The 20009-nt window shown below is 48.3% G+C and overlaps 1 protein-coding gene across 1 annotated transcript in view; it reads left to right on the top strand.

Annotated features, from left to right (window-relative positions):
* LOC106577390 (phospholysine phosphohistidine inorganic pyrophosphate phosphatase) overlaps nt 1–18645 on the top strand; it is a 124088-nt gene extending 105443 nt beyond the window's left edge. Inside the window, exon 7 of the mRNA XM_045701173.2 lies at nt 17876–18645. Coding sequence (XP_045557129.1) covers nt 17876–17972 — 97 coding nt within the window. The 3' untranslated portion in view covers nt 17973–18645. The remainder of the gene's footprint in view (nt 1–17875) is intronic.
* The last annotated feature ends 1364 nt before the right edge of the window (nt 18646–20009 follow it).

The following is a 20009-nucleotide window of genomic DNA, read 5'->3' as shown; positions in this document are numbered from 1 at the left end:
TCCATCCTCATAATAGACCAAGTGTAACCCCCCCTCCTCCTTAACAGATACATGGCTCCATCCTCATAATAGACCAAGTGTAACCCCCTTCCCTCCTCCTTAACAGATACATGGCTCCATCCTCATAATAGACCAAGTGTAACCCCCCCCCTCCTCCTTAACAGATACATGGCTCCATCCTCATAATAGACCAAGTGTAACCCCCCCCTCCTCCTTAACAGATACATGGCTCCATCCTCATAATAGACCAAGTGTAACCCCCCCCCCCCCCTCCTTAACAGATACATGGCTCCATCCTCATAATAGACCAAGTGTAACCCCCCCTCCTCCTTAACAGATACATGGCTCCATCCTGATAATAGACCAAGTGTAACCCCCCCCCCCCCTCCTCCTTAACAGATACATGGCTCCATCCTCATAATAGGCCAAGTGTAACCCCCCCTCCTCCCTAACAGATACATGGCTCCATCCTCATAACAGACCAAGTGTAACCCCCCCCCCTCCTCCTTAACAGATACATGGCTCCATCCTCATAATAGACCAAGTGTAACCCCCCCCCTCCTCCTTAACAGATACATGGCTCCATCCTCATAATAGACCAAGTGTAACCCCCCCCCCTCCTCCTTAACAGATAAATGGCTCCATCCTCATAATAGACCAAGTGTAACCCCCCCTCCTCCTTAACAGATACATGGCTCCATCCTCATAATAGACCACGTGTAACCCCCCCCCCCTCCTCCTTAACAGATACATGGCTCCATCCTCATAATAGACCAAGTGTAACCCCCCCCCCCCTCCTCCTTAACAGATACATGGCTCCATCCTAAAAATATACCAAGTGTAACCCCCCCCTCCTCCTTAACAGATACTTGGCTCCATCCTCATAATAGACCAAGTGTAACCCCCCCCCCCCCCCCCTTAACAGATACATGGCTCCATCCTCATAATAGACCAAGTGTAACCCCCCCCCCCTCCTCCTTAACAGATACATGGCTCCATCCTCATAATAAACCAAGTGTAACCCCCCCTCCTCCTTAACAGATAAATGGCTCCATCCTCATAATAGACCAAGTGTAACCCCCCCTCCTCCTTAACAGATACATGGCTACATCCTCATAATAGACCACGTGTAACCCCCCCCCCCTCCTCCTTAACAGATACATGGCTCCATCCTAAAAATATACCAAGTGTAACCCCCCCCTCCTCCTTAACAGATACTTGGCTCCATCCTCATAATAGACCAAGTGTAACCCCCCCCCCCCCCCCCCCTTAACAGATACATGGCTCCATCCTCATAATAGACCAAGTGTAACCCCCCCCCCCTCCTCCTTAACAGATACATGGCTCCATCCTCATAATAAACCAAGTGTAACCCCCCCTCCTCCTTAACAGATACATGGCTCCATCCTCATAATAGACCAAGTGTAACCCCCCCCCCCCCTCCTTAACAGATACATGGCTCCATCCTCATAATAGACCAAGTGTAACCCCCCCTCCTCCTTAACAGATACATGGCTCCATCCTCATAATAGTCCAAGTGTAACCCCCCCTCCTCCTTAACAGATACATGGCTCCATCCTCATAATAAACCAAGTGTAACCCTCCCCCTCCTCCTTAACAGATACATGGCTCCATACTCATAATAGACCAAGTGTAACCCCCCCCCCCCTTAACAGATACATGGCTCCATACTCATAATAGACCAAGTGTAACCCCCCCTTAACAGATACATGGCTCCATCATCATAATAGACCAAGTGTAACCCCCCCTCCTCCTTAACAGATACATGGCTCCATCCTCATAATAGACCAAGTGTAACCCCCCCCCCCCCCCTCCTCCTTAACAGATACATGGCTCCATCCTCATAATAAACCAAGTGTAACCCCCCCTCCTCCTTAACAGATACATGGCTCCATCCTCATAATAGACCACATGTAACCCCCCCCCCCTCCTCCTTAACAGATACATGGCTCCATCCTCATAATAGACCAAGTGTAAACCCGCCCTCCTCCTTAACAGATACATGGCTCCATCCTCATAATAGACCAAGTGTAACCCCCCCCCCCCCTCCTTAACAGATACATGGCTCCATCCTCATAATAGACCAAGTGTAACCCCCCCTCCTCCTTAACAGATACATGGCTCCATCCTCATAATAGACCAAGTGTAACCCTCCCCCTCCTCCTTAACAGATACATGGCTCCATACTCATAATAGACCAAGTGTAACCCCCCCCCTTAACAGATACATGGCTCCATACTCATAATAGACCAAGTGTAACCCCCCCTTAACAGATACATGGCTCCATCATCATAATAGACCAAGTGTAACCCCCCCTCCTCCTTAACAGATACATGGCTCCATCCTCATAATAGTCCAAGTGTAACCCCCCCCCCCTCCTCCTTAACAGATACATGGCTCCATCCTCATAATAGACCAAGTGTAACCCCCTTCCCTCCTCCTTAACAGATACATGGCTCCATCCTCATAATAGACCAAGTGTAACCCCCCCCTCCTCCTTAACAGATACATGGCTCCATCCTCATAATAGACCAAGTGTACCCCCCCCCCCCCCCCCTCCTCCTTAACAGATACATGGCTCCATCCTCATAATAGACCAAGTGTAACCCCCCCCCCCTCCTCCTTAACAGATACATGGCTCCATCCTCATAATAGACCAAGTGTAACCCCCCCCCCCTCCTTAACAGATACATGGCTCCATCCTCATAACAGACCAAGTGTAACCCCCCCTCCTCCTTAACAGATACATGGCTCCATCCTGATAATAGACCAAGAGTAACCCCCCCCCTCCTCCTTAACAGATACATGGCTCCATCCTCATAATAGACCAAGTGTAACCCCCCCCCCCCTCCTCCTTAACAGATACATGGCTCCATCCTCATAATAGGCCAAGTGTAACCCCCCCCCCTCCTCCTTAACAGATACATGGCTCCATCCTCATAATAGACCAAGTGTAACCCCCCCCCCCCTCCTCCTTAACACATACATGGCTCCATCCTCATAATAGACCAAGTGTAACCCCCCCCCCCCTCCTCCTTAACAGATAAATGGCTCCATCCTCATAATAGACCAAGTGTAACCCCCCCTCCTCCTTAACAGATACATGGCTCCATCCTCATAATAGACCACGTGTAACCCCCCCCCCCCCCCCCCCCCCCCCTTCTCCTTAACAGATACATGGCTCCATCCTCATAATAGACCAAGTGTAACCCCCCCCCTCCTCCTTAACAGATACATGGCTCCATCCTCATAATAGACCAAGTGTAACCCCCCCTCCTCCTTAACAGATACATGGCTCCATCCTCATAATAGACCACATGTAACCCCCCCCCCCCCTCCTCCTTAACAGATACATGGCTCCATCCTCATAATAGTCCAAGTGTAACCCCCCCCCCCCTCCTCCTTAACAGATACATGGCTCCATCCTCATAATAGACCAAGTGTAACCCCCTTCCCTCCTCCTTAACAGATACATGGCTCCATCCTCATAATAGACCAAGTGTAACCCCCCCCTCCTCCTTAACAGATACATGGCTCCATCCTCATAATAGACCAAGTGTACCCCCCCCCCCCCCTCCTCCTTAACAGATACATGGCTCCATCCTCATAATAGACCAAGTGTAACCCCCCCCCCCTCCTCCTTAACAGATACATGGCTCCATCCTCATAATAGACCAAGTGTAACCCCCCCCCCCCTCCTTAACAGATACATGGCTCCATCCTCATAACAGACCAAGTGTAACCCCCCCTCCTCCTTAACAGATACATGGCTCCATCCTGATAATAGACCAAGAGTAACCCCCCCCCCTCCTCCTTAACAGATACATGGCTCCATCCTCATAATAGACCAAGTGTAACCCCCCCCCCCCTCCTCCTTAACAGATACATGGCTCCATCCTCATAATAGGCCAAGTGTAACCCCCCCCTCCTCCTTAACAGATACATGGCTCCATCCTCATAATAGACCAAGTGTAACCCCCCCCCCCTCCTCCTTAACACATACATGGCTCCATCCTCATAATAGACCAAGTGTAACCCCCCCCCCCCCCCTCCTCCTTAACAGATAAATGGCTCCATCCTCATAATAGACCAAGTGTAACCCCCCCTCCTCCTTAACAGATACATGGCTCCATCCTCATAATAGACCACGTGTAACCCCCCCCCCCCCCCCTTCTCCTTAACAGATACATGGCTCCATCCTCATAATAGACCAAGTGTAACCCCCCCCCTCCTCCTTAACAGATACATGGCTCCATCCTCATAATAGACCAAGTGTAACCCCCCCTCCTCCTTAACAGATACATGGCTCCATCCTCATAATAGACCACATGTAACCCCCCCCCCCCCCTCCTCCTTAACAGATACATGGCTCCATCCTCATAATAGACCACATGTAACCCCCCCCCCCCCCTCCTCCTTAACAGATACATGGCTCCATCCTCATAATAGACCAAGTGTAACCCCCCCCTCCTTAACAGATACATGGCTCCATCCTCATAATAGACCAAGTGTAACCCCCCCTCCTCCTTAACAGATACATGGCTCCATCCTCATAATAGACCAAGTGTAACCCTCCCCCTCCTCCTTAACAGATACATGGCTCCATACTCATAATAGACCAAGTGTAACCCCCCCCCCCCCCCCCCTTAACAGATGCATGGCTCCATACTCATAATAGACCAAGTGTAACCCCCCCTTAACAGATACATGGCTCCATCATCATAATAGACCAAGTGTAACCCCCCCTCCTCCTTAACAGATACATGGCTCCATCCTCATAATAGTCCAAGTGTAACCCCCCCTTCTCCCTAACAAATACATGGCTCCATCCTCATAATAGACCAAGTGTATCCCCCCCCTTAACAGATACATGGCTCCATACTCATAATAGACCAAGTGTAACCCCCCCCCCCTTAACAGATACATGGCTCCATCATCATAATAGACCAAGTGTAACCCCCACTCCTCCTTAACAGATACATGGCTGCATCCTCATAATAGTCCAAGTGTAACCCCCCCTCCTCCTTAACAGATAAATGGCTCCATCCTCATAATCGACCAAGTGTAACCCCCCCTCCCCCCCCTCTTTAACAGATACATGGCTCCATACTCATAATAGACCAAGTGTAACCCCCCCCCCCCCCTTAACAGATACATGGCTCCATCCTCATAATAGACCAAGTGTATCCCCCCCTCCTCCTTAACAGATACATGGCTCCATCCTCATAATAGACCAATTGTAACCCCCCCCCCTCCTCCTTAACAGATACATGGCTCCATCCTCATAATAGACCAAGTGTAACTCCCTTCCCTCCTCCTTAACAGATACATGGCTCCATCCTAAAAATAGACCAAGTGTAACCCCCCCTCCTCCTTAACAGATACATGGCTCCATCCTCATAATAGACCAAGTGTAACCCCCCCTCCTCCTTAACAGATACATGGCTCCATCCTCATAATAGACCAAGTGTAACCCCCTTCCCTCCTCCTTGACAAATACATGGCTCCATCCTAAAAATAGACCAAGTGTAACCCCCCCTCCTCCTTAACAGATACATGGCTCCATCCTCATAATAGACCAAGTGTAACCCCCCCCCCCCCTCCTCCTTAACAGATACATGGCTCCACCCTCATAATAGACAAAGTGTAACCTCCCCTCCTCCTTAACAGATACATGGCTCCATCCTCATAATAGACCAAGTGTAACCCCCTTCCCTCCTCCTTAACAGATACATGGCTCCATCCTCATAATAGACCAAGTGTAACCCCCCCCTCCTCCTTAACAGATACATGGCTCCATCCTCATAATAGACCAAGTGTAACCCCCCCCTCCTCCTTAACAGATACATGGCTCCATCCTCATAATAGACCAAGTGTAACCCCCCCCCCCCCCTCCTCCTTAACAGATACATGGCTCCATCCTCATAATAGACCAAGTGTAACCCCCCCCCCCTCCTCCTTAACAGATACATGGCTCCATCCTCATAATAGACCAAGTGTAACCCCCCCCCCCCCTCCTCCTTAACAGATAAATGGCTCCATCCTCATAATAGACCAAGTGTAACCCCCCCTCCTCCTTAACAGATACATGGCTCCATCCTCATAATAGACCAAGTGTAACCCCCTTCCCTCCTCCTTAACAGATACATGGCTCCATCCTAAAAATAGACCAAGTGTAACCCCCCCTCCTCCTTTACAGATACATGGCTCCATCCTCATAATAGACCAAGTGTAACCCCCCCCCCCCCCCTCCTCCTTAACAGATACATGGCTCCATCCTCATAATAGACCAAGTGTAACCCCCCCTCCTCCTTAACAGATACATGGCTCCATCCTCATAATAGACCAAGTGTAACCCCCTTCCCTCCTCCTTAACAGATACATGGCTCCATCCTCATAATAGACCAAGTGTAACCCCCCCCTCCTCCTTAACAGATACATGGCTCCATCCTCATAATAGACCAAGTGTAACCCCCCCTCCTCCTTAACAGATACATGGCTCCATCCTCATAATAGACCAAGTGTAACCCCCTTCCCTCCTCCTTAACAGATACATGGCTCCATCCTCATAATAGACCAAGTGTAACCCCCCCCTCCTCCTTAACAGATACATGGCTCCATCCTCATAATAGACCAAGTGTAACCCCCCCCCCCCCCCCCCCCTCCTCCTTAACAGATACATGGCTCCATCCTCATAATAGACCAAGTGTAACCCCCCCCCTCCTTAACAGATACATGGCTCCATCCTCATAATAGACCAAGTGTAACCCCCCCTCCTCCTTAACAGATACATGGCTCCATCCTCATAATAGACCAAGTGTAACCCCCCCCCCCCCTCCTCCTTAACAGATACATGGCTCCATCCTCATAATAGACCAAGTGTAACCCTCCCCCCCTCCTTAACAGATACATGGCTCCATCCTCATAATAGACCAAGTGTAACCCCCCCCCCCCCTCCTTAACAGATACATGGCTCCATCCTCATAATATACCAAGTGTAACCCCCCCCCTCCTCCTCCTTAACAGATACATGGCTCCATCCTCATAATAGACCAAGTGTAACCCCCCCCCTCCTCCTTAACAGATACATGGCTCCATCCTCATAATAGACCAAGTGTAACCCCCCCCCCCCCCCTCCTTAACAGATACATGGCTCCATCTTCATAATAGACCAAGTGTAACCCCCCCCCCCCCTCCTCCTTAACAGATACATGGCTCCATCCTCATAATAGACCAAGCGTGTGTGTGTGTGTGTGTGTGTGTGTGTGTGTGTGTGTGTGTGTGTGTGTGTGTGTGTGTGTTCAGCTCTAGGCTCTGGTAAGCTTTCCATGGAAACATCACCTCTAGGTAAATCGACCGAACTTCAGGCTCCAAATTGTTCAGCAATTTCACACACACACAAAATGGGCCTAAAAAACCCACACAGAACTCCCAATCTATAATAGACACACACACACACATACACAGTACTGTGTTAGTTTGAGAAACGCTTTGTTAATCTGAGAACCCCACTGTTCCCCGGTAGGCCGTCATTGTAAATAAGAATTTGTTCTTTAAACGGACTTGCCTAGTTAAATAAAGGTTACATAAATAAACATGTTTGTAGTCTGTAGTAATTTTCTTCATGTCTGAGCAGTGTCATGCTAGCTAGCTAGTTGGTGGAGATGTGATTGTCATGCTAGCTAGCTAGTTGGTGGAGATGTGATTGTCATGCTAGCTAGCTAGTTGGTGGAGATGTGATTGTCATGCTAGCTAGCTAGTTGGTGGAGATGTGATTGTCATGCTAGCTAGCTAGTTGGTGGAGATGTGATTGTCATACTAGCTAGCTAGTTGGTGGAGATGTGATTGTCATACTAGCTAGCTAGTTGGTGGTGATGTGATTGTCATACTAGCTAGCTAGTTGGTGGAGATTTGATTGTCATGCTAGCTAGCTAGCTGGTGGACATGTTATTGTCATGCTAGCTAGCTAGTTGGTGGACATGTGATTGTCATGCTAGCTAGCCAGTTGGTGGACATGTGATTGTCATGCTAGCTAGCTGGTGGACATGTGATTGTCATGCTAGCTGGTGGAGGTGTGGTTGTTATGCTAGCTGTTGGACATGTGATTGTCATGCTAGCTAGCTAGTTGGTGGACATGTGATTGTCATGCTAGCTAGCCAGTTGGTGGACATGTGATTGTCATGCTAGCTAGCTGGTGGACATGTGATTGTCATGCTTGCTGGTGGAGGTGTGGTTGTTATGCTAGCTGTTGGACATGTGATTGTCATGCTAGCTAGCCAGTTGGTGGAGATGTGATTGTCATGCTAGCTTGCTAGCTGGTGGACATGTGATTGTCATGCTAGCTTGCTAGCTGGTGGACATGTGATTGTCATGCTAGCTAGCTAGCTAGCTGGTGGACATGTGATTGTCATGCTAGCTGGTGGAGGTGTGGTTGTCATGCTAGCTGTTGGACATGTGATTGTCATGCTAGCTAGCCAGTTGGTGGAGATGTGATTGTCATGCTAGCTTGCTAGCTGGTGGACATGTGATTGTCATGCTAGCTAGCCAGTTGGTGGAGATGTGATTGTCATGCTAGCTAGCCAGTTGGTGGATGCTAGCTGGTGGACATGTGATTGTCATGCTAGCTAGCCAGTTGGTGGATGCTAGCTGGTGGACATGTGATTGTCATGCTAGCTAGCCAGTTGGTGGAGATGTGATTGTCATGCTAGCTAGCTAGCTGGTGGAAATGTGATTGTCATGCTAGCTAGCTAGCTGGTGGACATGTGATTGTCATGCTAGCTAGCCAGTTGGTGGATGCTAGCTGGTGGACATGTGATTGTCATGCTAGCTAGCCAGTTGGTGGATATGTGATTGTCATGCTAGCTTGCTACCTGGTGGACATGTGATTGTCATGCTAGCTAGCCAGTTGGTGGAGATGTGATTGTCATGCTAGCTAGTTGGTGGACATGTGATTGTCATGCTAGCTGGTGGACATGTGATTGTCATGCTAGCTAGCTAGCTGGTGGACATGTGATTGTCATGCTAGCTGGTGGACATGTGATTGTCATGCTAGCTAGCTGGTGGAGATGGGATTGTCATGCTAGCTAGGTGGTGGAGGTGGGATTGTTATGCTAGCTAGCTGGTGGAGGTGGGATTGTCATGCTAACTAGCAGGCAACTTGCTAAAATAATGAGCTACCAAAAGCAAGCAGAGAGAGAGCTCCCACGGGGAAGCTCTGAGGACTGTGTTCTTTTAATGTAGAACAGGTTTGCACTGGGACTCCCAACAGAGTGCTGGGACATTAGAATACCTCTGAGATCTGACTGCTGATGTTGATACAGAAAATAGCATGGGAACAATCTGATCTGATGAACTCTCCTGTGAACTCTGTTCTACCATTGCCTTGCATAGCCTTTTCAACTATGTAGCAACATATTGAAACATAGCAGCTGTATGAACTTGCTTAGCTAGGTGGGACAACCACATGTCACAGTAGTTAGTATATTCAGATAGCTAGGTGGGTCAACCACATATCCCAGTAGTTAGTATATTCAGATAGCTAGGTGGGACAACCACATATTACAGTAGTTAGTATATTCAGATAGCTAGGTGGACAACCACATATTACAGTAGTTAGTATATTCAGATAGCTAGGTGGGACGACCACATATCACAGTAGTTAGTATATTCAGATAGCTAGGTGGGACAACCACATATCACAGTAGTTAGTATATTCAGATAGCTAGGTGAGACAACCACATATCCCAGTAGTTAGTATATTCAGATAGCTAGGTGGGACAACCACATATTACAGTAGTTAGTATATTCAGATAGCTAGGTGGACAACCACATATTACAGTAGTTAGTATATTCAGATAGCTAGGTGGGACAACCACATATCACAGTAGTTAGTATATTCAGATAGCTAGGTGGGACAACCACATATCACAGTAGTTAGTATATTCAGATAGCTAGGTGGGACAACCACATATCCCAGTAGTTAGTATATTCATCTTCAGATAGCTAGGTGGGACAACCACATATTCCCAGTAGTTAGTATATTCAGATAGCTAGGTGGGACAACCACAATATTACAGTAGTTAGTATATTCAGATAGCTAGGTGGGACGACCACATATCACAGTAGTTAGTATATTCAGATAGCTAGGTGGACAACCACATATCACAGTAGTTAGTATATTCAGATAGCTAGGTGGGACAACCACATATTACAGTAGTTAGTATATTCAGATAGCTAGGTGGGATGACCACATATCACAGTAGTTAGTATATTCAGATAGCTAGGTGGGACAACCACATATCACAGTAGTTAGTATATTCAGATAGCTAGGTGGGACAACCACATATCCCAGTAGTTAGTATATTCAGATAGCTAGGTGGGACAACCACATATCCCAGTAGTTAGTATATTCAGATAGCTAGGTGGGACAACCACATATCACAGTAGTTAGTATATTCAGATAGCTAGGTGGGACGACCACATATCACAGTAGTTAGTATATTCAGATAGCTAGGTGGGACGACCACATATCACAGTAGTTAGTATATTCAGATAGCTAGGTGGGACGACCACATATCACAGTAGTTAGTATATTCAGATAGCTAGGTGGGACGACCACATATCACAGTAGTTAGTATATTCAGATAGCTAGGTGGGACGACCACATATCACAGTAGTTAGTATATTCAGATAGCTAGGTGGGACGACCACATATCACAGTAGTTAGTATATTCAGATAGCTAGGTGGGACGACCACATATCACAGTAGTTAGTATATTCAGATAGCTAGGTGGGACGACCACATATCACAGTAGTTAGTATATTCAGATAGCTAGGTGGGACGACCACATATCCCAGTAGTTAGTATATTCAGATAGCTAGGTGGGACGACCACATATCACAGTAGTTAGTATATTCAGATAGCTAGGTGGGACGACCACATATCCCAGTAGTTAGTATATTCAGATAGCTAGGTGGGACGACCACATATCACAGTAGTTAGTATATTCAGATAGCTAGGTGGGACGACCACATATCCCAGTAGTTAGTATATTCAGATAGCTAGGTGGGACAACCACATATCACAGTAGGTAGTAGATTCAGATAGCTAGGTGGACAACCACATATTACAGTAGTTAGTATATTCAGATAGCTAGGTGGGACGACCACATATCCCAGTAGTTAGTATATTCAGATAGCTAGGTGGGACAACCACATCACAGTAGTTAGTATATTCAGATAGCTAGGTGGGACAACCACATATCACAGTAGTTAGTATATTCAGATAGCTAGGTGGGACAACCACATATCCCAGTAGTTAGTATATTCATCTTCAGATAGCTAGGTGGACAACCACATATCCCAGTAGTTAGTATATTCAGATAGCTTCAGTCCTAGCCCCAGTTCCCTATCCCAGTCCTAGCCCCAGTTCCCTATCCCAGTCCTATCCCCTATCCCAGTGCTAGCCCCAGTCCCAGTCCTATTCTCAACCCCAGTCCTATTGCCAGTCCTATTCCCAGTCCTATCCCCAGCCCCAGTGCCCAGTCCACAATCCTATTCCCAGTCCTATTCTCAGTCCCAGTCCTATTCACAGTCCTGTCCCCAGGCCCAGTTTTATTCCCAGTCCTATTCTCAGTCTCAGTCCTATTCCCAGTTCAATTCTCAGTCCTAATCTCAGACCCGGTCAGTCCATGTCCTCAGCAGTACCAGTTAGTCCATTACATCAGCAGTCCCAGTTAGTCCATTATCTCAGCAGTACCAGTTAGTCCATTACCTCAGCAGTACCAGTCAGTCCATTACCTCAGCAGTACCAGTCAGTCCATTACCCCAGCAGTACCAGTCAGTCCATTACCTCAGCAGTACCAGTCAGTCCATTACCTCAGCAGTACCAGTCAGTCCATTACCTCAGCAGTACCAGTCAGTCCATTACCTCAGCAATACCAGTCAGTCTATTACCTCAGCAATACCAGTCAGTCCATTACCTCAGCAGTACCAGTACCAGTCAGTCCATTACCTCAGCAGTACCAGTCAGTTCATTACCTCAGCAGTACCAGTCAGTCCATTACCTCAGCAGTACCAGTCAGTCCATTACCTCAGCAGTACCAGTACCAGTCAGTCCATTACCTCAGCAGTACCAGTCAGTCCATTACCTCAGCAGTACCAGTACCAGTCAGTCCATTACCTCAGCAGTACCAGTCAGTCCATTACTTCAGCAGTACCAGTCAGTCCATTATCTCAGCAGTACCAGTCAGTCCATTACCTCAGCAGTACCAGTACCAGTCAGTCCATTACCTCAGCAGTACCAGTACCAGGCCCAGTCAGTCCATTACCTCAGCAGTACCAGTCAGTCCATTACCTCAGCCTGATTGAGTTCACAAACACTGACACCAAGATACACACACACACACACACAGGCAGACACACAAACAGGACAGGCAGACACACACACAGGCAGACAGGCATGTATAACTAGGTGAGAGAAGACCAGGGCAGATTTTAAGAAGAGGTGACTGGAGGACAGAGAGAGAGAGAGAGAGACAGAAGGTGTAATTGTCTCATCACCAGCGCTGGTAACACAATAAGCCTTTTCTAGCCGTGTGTGTGTGTGTGTGTGTGTGTGTGTGTGTGTGTGTGTATCTTGGTGTCAGCGTGTGTGAACTCAATCAGGCCACTGGTGGGGGGAAAGGTGAGGGACTGAGGCAGTAATCCTGTCACAGGAGACGTAACACCCTGTACACACACACACACACATAACACCCTGCCCACACACACATAACACCCTGCCCACACACACACACACATAACACCCTGCCCACACACACACACACATAACACCCTGCCCACACACACACACACACACATAACACCCTGCCCACACACACACACACACACATAACACCCTGCCCACACACACACACACACACATAACACCCTGCCCACACACACACACACATAACACCCAGCCCACACACACACACACACATAACACCCTGCCCACACACACACACACATAACACCCTGCACACACATACACACACATAACACCCTGCCCACACACACACATAACACCCTGTACACACATACACACATAACACCCTGCCCACACATACACACACACATAACACCCTGCCCACACACACACACACACACACATAACACCCTGCCCACACACACACACACATAACACCCTGCCCACACACACACACACATAACACCCTGCCCACACACACACACACAACACCCTGCCCACACACACACACACAACACCCTGCCCACACACACACACACACACATAACACCCTGCCCACACACACACACACACATAACACCCTGCCCACACACACACACACATAACACCCAGCCCACACACACACACACACATAACACCCAGCCCACACACACACACACACACACATAACACCCTGCCCACACACATAACACCCTGCCCACACACACACACATAACACCCTGCCCACACACACACACACACACATAACACCCTGCCCACACACACACACACATAACACCCTGCCCACACACACACACACATAACACCCTGCCCACACACACACACACACACACACACATAACACCCTGCCCACACACACACACACATAACACCCTGCCCACACACACACACACATAACACCCTGCCCACACACACACACACACACATAACACCCTGCCCACACACACACACACATAACACCCTGCCCACACACACACATAACACCCTGCCCACACACACACACACACACACACATAACACCCTGTACACACATACACACACACATAACACCCTGCCCACACACACACATAACACCCTGTACACACACACACACACATAACACCCTGCCCACACACACACACACATAACACCCTGCCCACACACACACACACATAACACCCTGCCCACACACATACACACATAACACCCTGCCCACACACACACACACATAACACCCTGCCCACACACACACACACATAACACCCTGCCCACACACACACACACATAACACCCTGCCCACACACATACACACACACATAACACCCTGCCCACACACACACATAACACCCTGTACACACACACACACAGATAACACCCTGCCCACACACACACACACATAACACCCTGCCCACACACACACATAACACCCTGTACACACACACACACAGATAACACCCTGCCCACACATACACACACAGATAACACCCTGCCCACACACAACACCCCATTAGCTGCCCAGCTCACATAACCGTCACATCTCTCAGTGCAGAACACCTGCGGTGACAGAGGAAGGCTCTAAAAATTGTCAGACTCCAGCCACCCAAGTCATAGACTGTTCTCTCTGGTACCGCACGGCAAGCGGTACCAGAGCACCAAGTCTAGGTCCAAGAGGCTTCTAAACAGCTTCTACACTCAAGCCATAAGACTCCTGAACAGCTAATCAAAGGGCTACCCAGACCTCTCTTTTACGCTGCTGCTACTCTCTGTTTATTATCTATGCATAGTCACTTTAACTCTACCTACATGTACATATTACCTCAATTACCTTGACTAACCGGTGCCCCAGCACATTGACTCAGTACCAGTACCCCCTGTATAGAGCCTCCACATTGACTCTGTACCGTAACCCCCTGTATATAGCCTCCACATTGACTCTGTACCGTAACACCCTGTATATAGCCTCCACATTGACTCTGTACCGTAACACCCTGTATATAGCCTCCACATTGACTCTGTACCGGTACCCCCTGTATATAGGCTCCACATTGACTCTGTACCGTAACACCCTGTATATAGCCTCCACATTGACTCTGTACCGGTACCCCCTGTATATAGCCTCCACATTGACTCTGTACCGGTGCCCCCTGTATATAGCCTCCACATTGACTCTGTACCGGTACCCCCTGTATATAGCCTCCACATTGACTCTGTACCGGTACCCCCTGTATATAGCCTCCACATTGACTCTGTATCGGTACCCCCTGTATATAGCCTCCACATTGACTCTGTACCGGTACCCCCTGTATATAGCCTCCACATTGACTCTGTACCGGTACCCCCTGTATATAGCCTCCACATTGACTCTGTACCGGTACCCCCTGTATATAGCCTCCACATTGACTCTGTACCGGTACCCCCTGTATATAGCCTCCACATTGACTCTGTACCGGTACCCCCTGTATATAGCCTCCACATTGACTCTGTACCGGTACCCCCTGTATATAGGCTCCACATTGACTCTGTACCGGTACCCCCTGTATATAGCCTCCACATTGACTCTGTATCGGTACCCCCTGTATATAGCCTCCACATTGACTCTGTACCGGTACCCCCTGTATATAGCCTCCACATTGACTCTGTACCGGTACCCCCTGTATATAGCCTCCACATTGACTCTGTACCGGTACCCCCTGTATATAGCCTCCACATTGACTCTGTATCGGTACCCCCTGTATATAGCCTCCACATTGACTCTGTACCGGTACCCCCTGTATATAGCCTCCACATTGACTCTGTACCGGTACCCCCTGTATATAGCCTCCACATTGACTCTGTACCGGTACCCCCTGTATATAGACTCCACATTGACTCTGTACCGGTACCCCCTGTATATAGCCTCCACATTGACTCTGTACCGGTACCCCCTGTATATAGCCTCCACATTGACTCTGTACCGGTACCCCCTGTATATAGCCTCCACATTGACTCTGTACCGGTACCCCCTGTATATAGACTCCACATTGACTCTGTACCGGTACCCCCTGTATATAGCCTCCACATGGACTCTGTACCGTAACACTCTGTATATAGCCTCCACATTGACTCTGTACCGTAACACCCTGTATATAGCCTCCACATTGACTCTGTACCGGTACCCCCTGTATATAGGCTCCACATTGACTCTGTACCGTAACACCCTGTATATAGCCTCCACATTGACTCTGTACCGGTACCCCCTGTATATAGGCTCCACATTGACTCTGTACCGGTGCCCCCTGTATATAGCCTCCACATTGACTCTGTATCGGTACCCCCTGTATATAGACTCCACATTGACTCTGTACCGGTGCCCCCTGTATATAGCCTCCACATTGACTCTGTACCGGTACCCCCTGTATATAGCCTCCACATTGACTCTGTACCGGTACCCCCTGTATATAGACTCCACATTGACTCTGTACCGGTACCCCCTGTATATAGCCTCCACATTGACTCTGTATCGTAACACCCTGTATATAGCCTCCACATTGACTCTGTACCGGTACCCCCTGTATATAGGCTCCACATTGACTCTGTACCGTAACACCCTGTATATAGCCTCCACATTGACTCTGTACCGGTACCCCCTGTATATAGGCTCCACATTGACTCTGTACCGGTGCCCCCTGTATATAGCCTCCACATTGACTCTGTACCGGTACCCCCTGTATATAGCCTCCACATTGACTCTGTACCGGTACCCCCTGTATATAGCCTCCACATGGACTCTGTACCGTAACACCCTGTATATAGCCTCCACATTGACTCTGTACCGTAACACCCTGAATATAGCCTCCACATTGACTCTGTACCGTAACACCCTGTATATAGCCTCCACATTGACTCTGTACCGGTACCCCCTGTATATAGGCTCCACATTGACTCTGTACCGTAACACCCTGTATATAGCCTCCACATTGACTCTGTACCGGTACCCCCTGTATATAGGCTCCACATTGACTCTGTACCGGTGCCCCCTGTATATAGCCTCCACATTGACTCTGTACCGGTGCCCCCTGTATATAGCCTCCACATTGACTCTGTACCGGTGCCCCCTGTATATAGCCTCCACATTGACTCTGTACCGGTACCCCCTGTATATAGCCTCCACATTGACTCTGTATCGGTACCCCCTGTATATAGCCTCCACATTGACTCTGTACCGGTACCCCCTGTATATAGCCTCCACATTGACTCTGTACCGGTACCCCCTGTATATAGCCTCCACATTGACTCTGTACCGGTACCCCCTGTATATAGCCTCCACATTGACTCTGTACCGTAACACCCTGTATATAGCCTCCACATTGACTCTGTACCGTAACACCCTGTATATAGCCTCCACATTGACTCTGTACCGGTACCCCCTGTATATAGCCTCCACATTGACTCTGTACCGTAACACCCTGTATATAGCCTCCACATTGACTCTGTACCGGTACCCCCTGTATATAGGCTCCACATTGACTCTGTACCGTAACACCCTGTATATAGCCTCCACATTGACTCTGTACCGGTACCCCCTGTATATAGCCTCCACATTGACTCTGTACCGGTGCCCCCTGTATATAGCCTCCACATTGACTCTGTACCGGTACCCCCTGTATATTATTTTTTTTAACACATTTTTCTTCTTAACTTCTTAAAGCATTGTTGGTTAAGGGCTTGTACAGTAAGTCAGTATTTCACTGTAAGGTCTACACCTGTTGTATTCGGTGCATGTGAAAATACAATTTGATTTGATTTGCTGACTGACAGGAGTTAACACAGGGCATGCATGGCTAGCCTCAATATTCAATGCTGCACACCACTGCATTCAGCCTCTCTGTCTCTCTCTGTCTCTGTCTCTCTCTGTCCCTCTGTCTCTCTGTCTGTCTATCTCTCTCTCTGCTCTGTGTCTCTGTCTGTCTGTCTGTCTGTCTGTCTGTCTGTCTGTCTGTCTGTCTCTCTGTCTCTCTCTCTCTGTCTCTCTCTCTCTGTCTCTCTCTCTCTGTCTCTCTCGCTCTCTCTCTCTGTCTATCTCTGTCTATCTCTGTCTATCTCTGTCTATCTCTGTCCCTCTCTGTCTATCTCTGTCTCTCTCTGCAGGCCCAGTGATGAGAAGCACCCAACAGTAACAGCTGATGGCTATGTGGACAACCTGGCGGAGGCTGTGGAAACCATCCTGAAGCTCCGGGGCCAGTGAGGAGAGGACCAGGAAGAACCACCTTCACCACCACAATACACCACACACACACAACTACTCATTACTCTAGTACGATCTGACAACAGGGAGTAACCCACTAACATAGAGAGCCATGGAGAGATAGAGCCATGTTGGAGCCAAGATGGAGGAGATAGAAGAACACAGTCTTAGAGGAGATAGAGCCAAGATGGAGGAGATAGAAGAACACAGTCTTAGAGGAGATAGAGCCATGTTGGAGCCAAGATGGAGGAGATAGAAGAACACAGTCTTAGAGGAGATAGAGCCATGTTGGAGCCAAGATGGAGGAGATAGAAGAACACAGTCTTAGAGGAGATAGAGCCATGTTGGAGCCAAGATGGAGGAGATAGAAGACCACAGTCTTAGAGGAGATAGAGCCAAGATGGAGGAGATAGAAGAACACAGTCTTAGAGGAGATAGAAGTTAATGACCTCATGGTCAGAGGGCAGCTAGTTAGGTAAGTTAATAACATCATGGTCAGAGGGTAACTAGTTAGGTAAGTTAATAACATAATGTTTACCTGAAGGTGCCAAAAGCATGTAGCCTCTTTACACACTGAAGGAAGAAAGAAAGACAGACAGACAGACAGACAGACAGACAGACAGACAGACAGACAGACAGACAGACAGACAGACAGACAGACAGACAGACAGACAGACAGCGCGCGCGCGCGCGCGCGCGCGCGCGCGCGGGTGTTAAGAGTATAATGAAAACCATCCTATATTTTACACAGTCAACTGCTTTAAAGTATCAGCCAATCAGCAACCCACCAGGTACAGCCCCACAGCTCTGAGGAGTCTGTCTACACACTGGGACACCATTACTGTAATAAAAACCTGAGATGGACTTGGTCTATAGTGGACTGGGTCTATAGTGGACTGGGTCTAGTGGACTGGGTCTATAGTGGACTGGGTCTATGTACTGTGGATTTAGCTGAATAAGTTAAATGTTTTGGATGTTGATTTTCTCATTTCTAATAATGAAACATTGTAACATGTATAACATTCAGACTAGAGGTTAGGACTTTGATAAGGACGTTGTGCAATAAAAATCCCTGATCCACTAAGTTGGTTCACTGCCTCTGGTAATGTAGACATGTAGATGCTGCTGTGGCTTGGACTGCTGTGTTGAGGATCTATATCTGCTACTAGCATTATCATCCTCCACACACACTGTCACACACACACCCTCTCACACACACACCCCTCTCTCTCACACTGTCACACACACACCCTCTCTCTCACACACACAACCTCTCTCTCTCACACACACCCTCTCTCTCTCACACACAACCTTTGACACAGTTAAAGGGCAGGACACAACCTTTGACACAGTTAAAGGGCAGGACACAACCTTTGACACAGTTAAAGGGCAGGACACAACCTTTGACACAGTTAAAGGGCAGGACACAACCTTTGACACAGTTAAAGGGCAGGACACAACCTTGACACAGTTAAACTGCAGGACACAACCTTGACACAGTTAAAGAGCAGGACACAACCTTTGACACAGTTAAAGGGCAGGACAGAACCTTGACACAGTTAAAGGGCGGGACAGAACCTTGACACAGTTAAAGGGCAGGACACAACCTTGACACAGTTAAAGGGCAGGACACAACCTTTGACACAGTTAAAGGGCAGGACACAACCTTTGACACAGTTAAAGGGCAGGACACAACCTTGACACAGTTAAAGGGCAGGACACAACCTTTGACACAGTTAAAGGGCGGGGCAGAACCTTTGACTAATCACATTCTGAAGAGTTCTAGAACAGGAGAACAATGCATCCTGAACACTCCTCTGTTCCTCTGGTGATGTAGAGGTTAACCCAGGCCCTGTAGCCCCTAGTTCCACTCCTATTCCCCAGGCGCTATCGTTTGTTGACTTCTGTAACCGCAAACGCCTTGGTTTCATGCATGTTAACATCAGAAGCCTCCTCCCTAAGTTTGTTTTACTCACTGCTTTAGCACACTCTGCCAACCCTGATGTACTAGCTGTGTCTGAATCCTGGCTTAGGAAG

The sequence above is a fragment of the Salmo salar genome, chromosome 18 (genome assembly GCF_965601325.2).
Source record: "Salmo salar chromosome 18, fSalSal1, whole genome shotgun sequence".
In the NCBI taxonomy this organism is placed as follows: Eukaryota; Metazoa; Chordata; class Actinopteri; order Salmoniformes; family Salmonidae; genus Salmo; species Salmo salar.
This window is presented reverse-complemented; position numbering and strand designations above follow the sequence as displayed.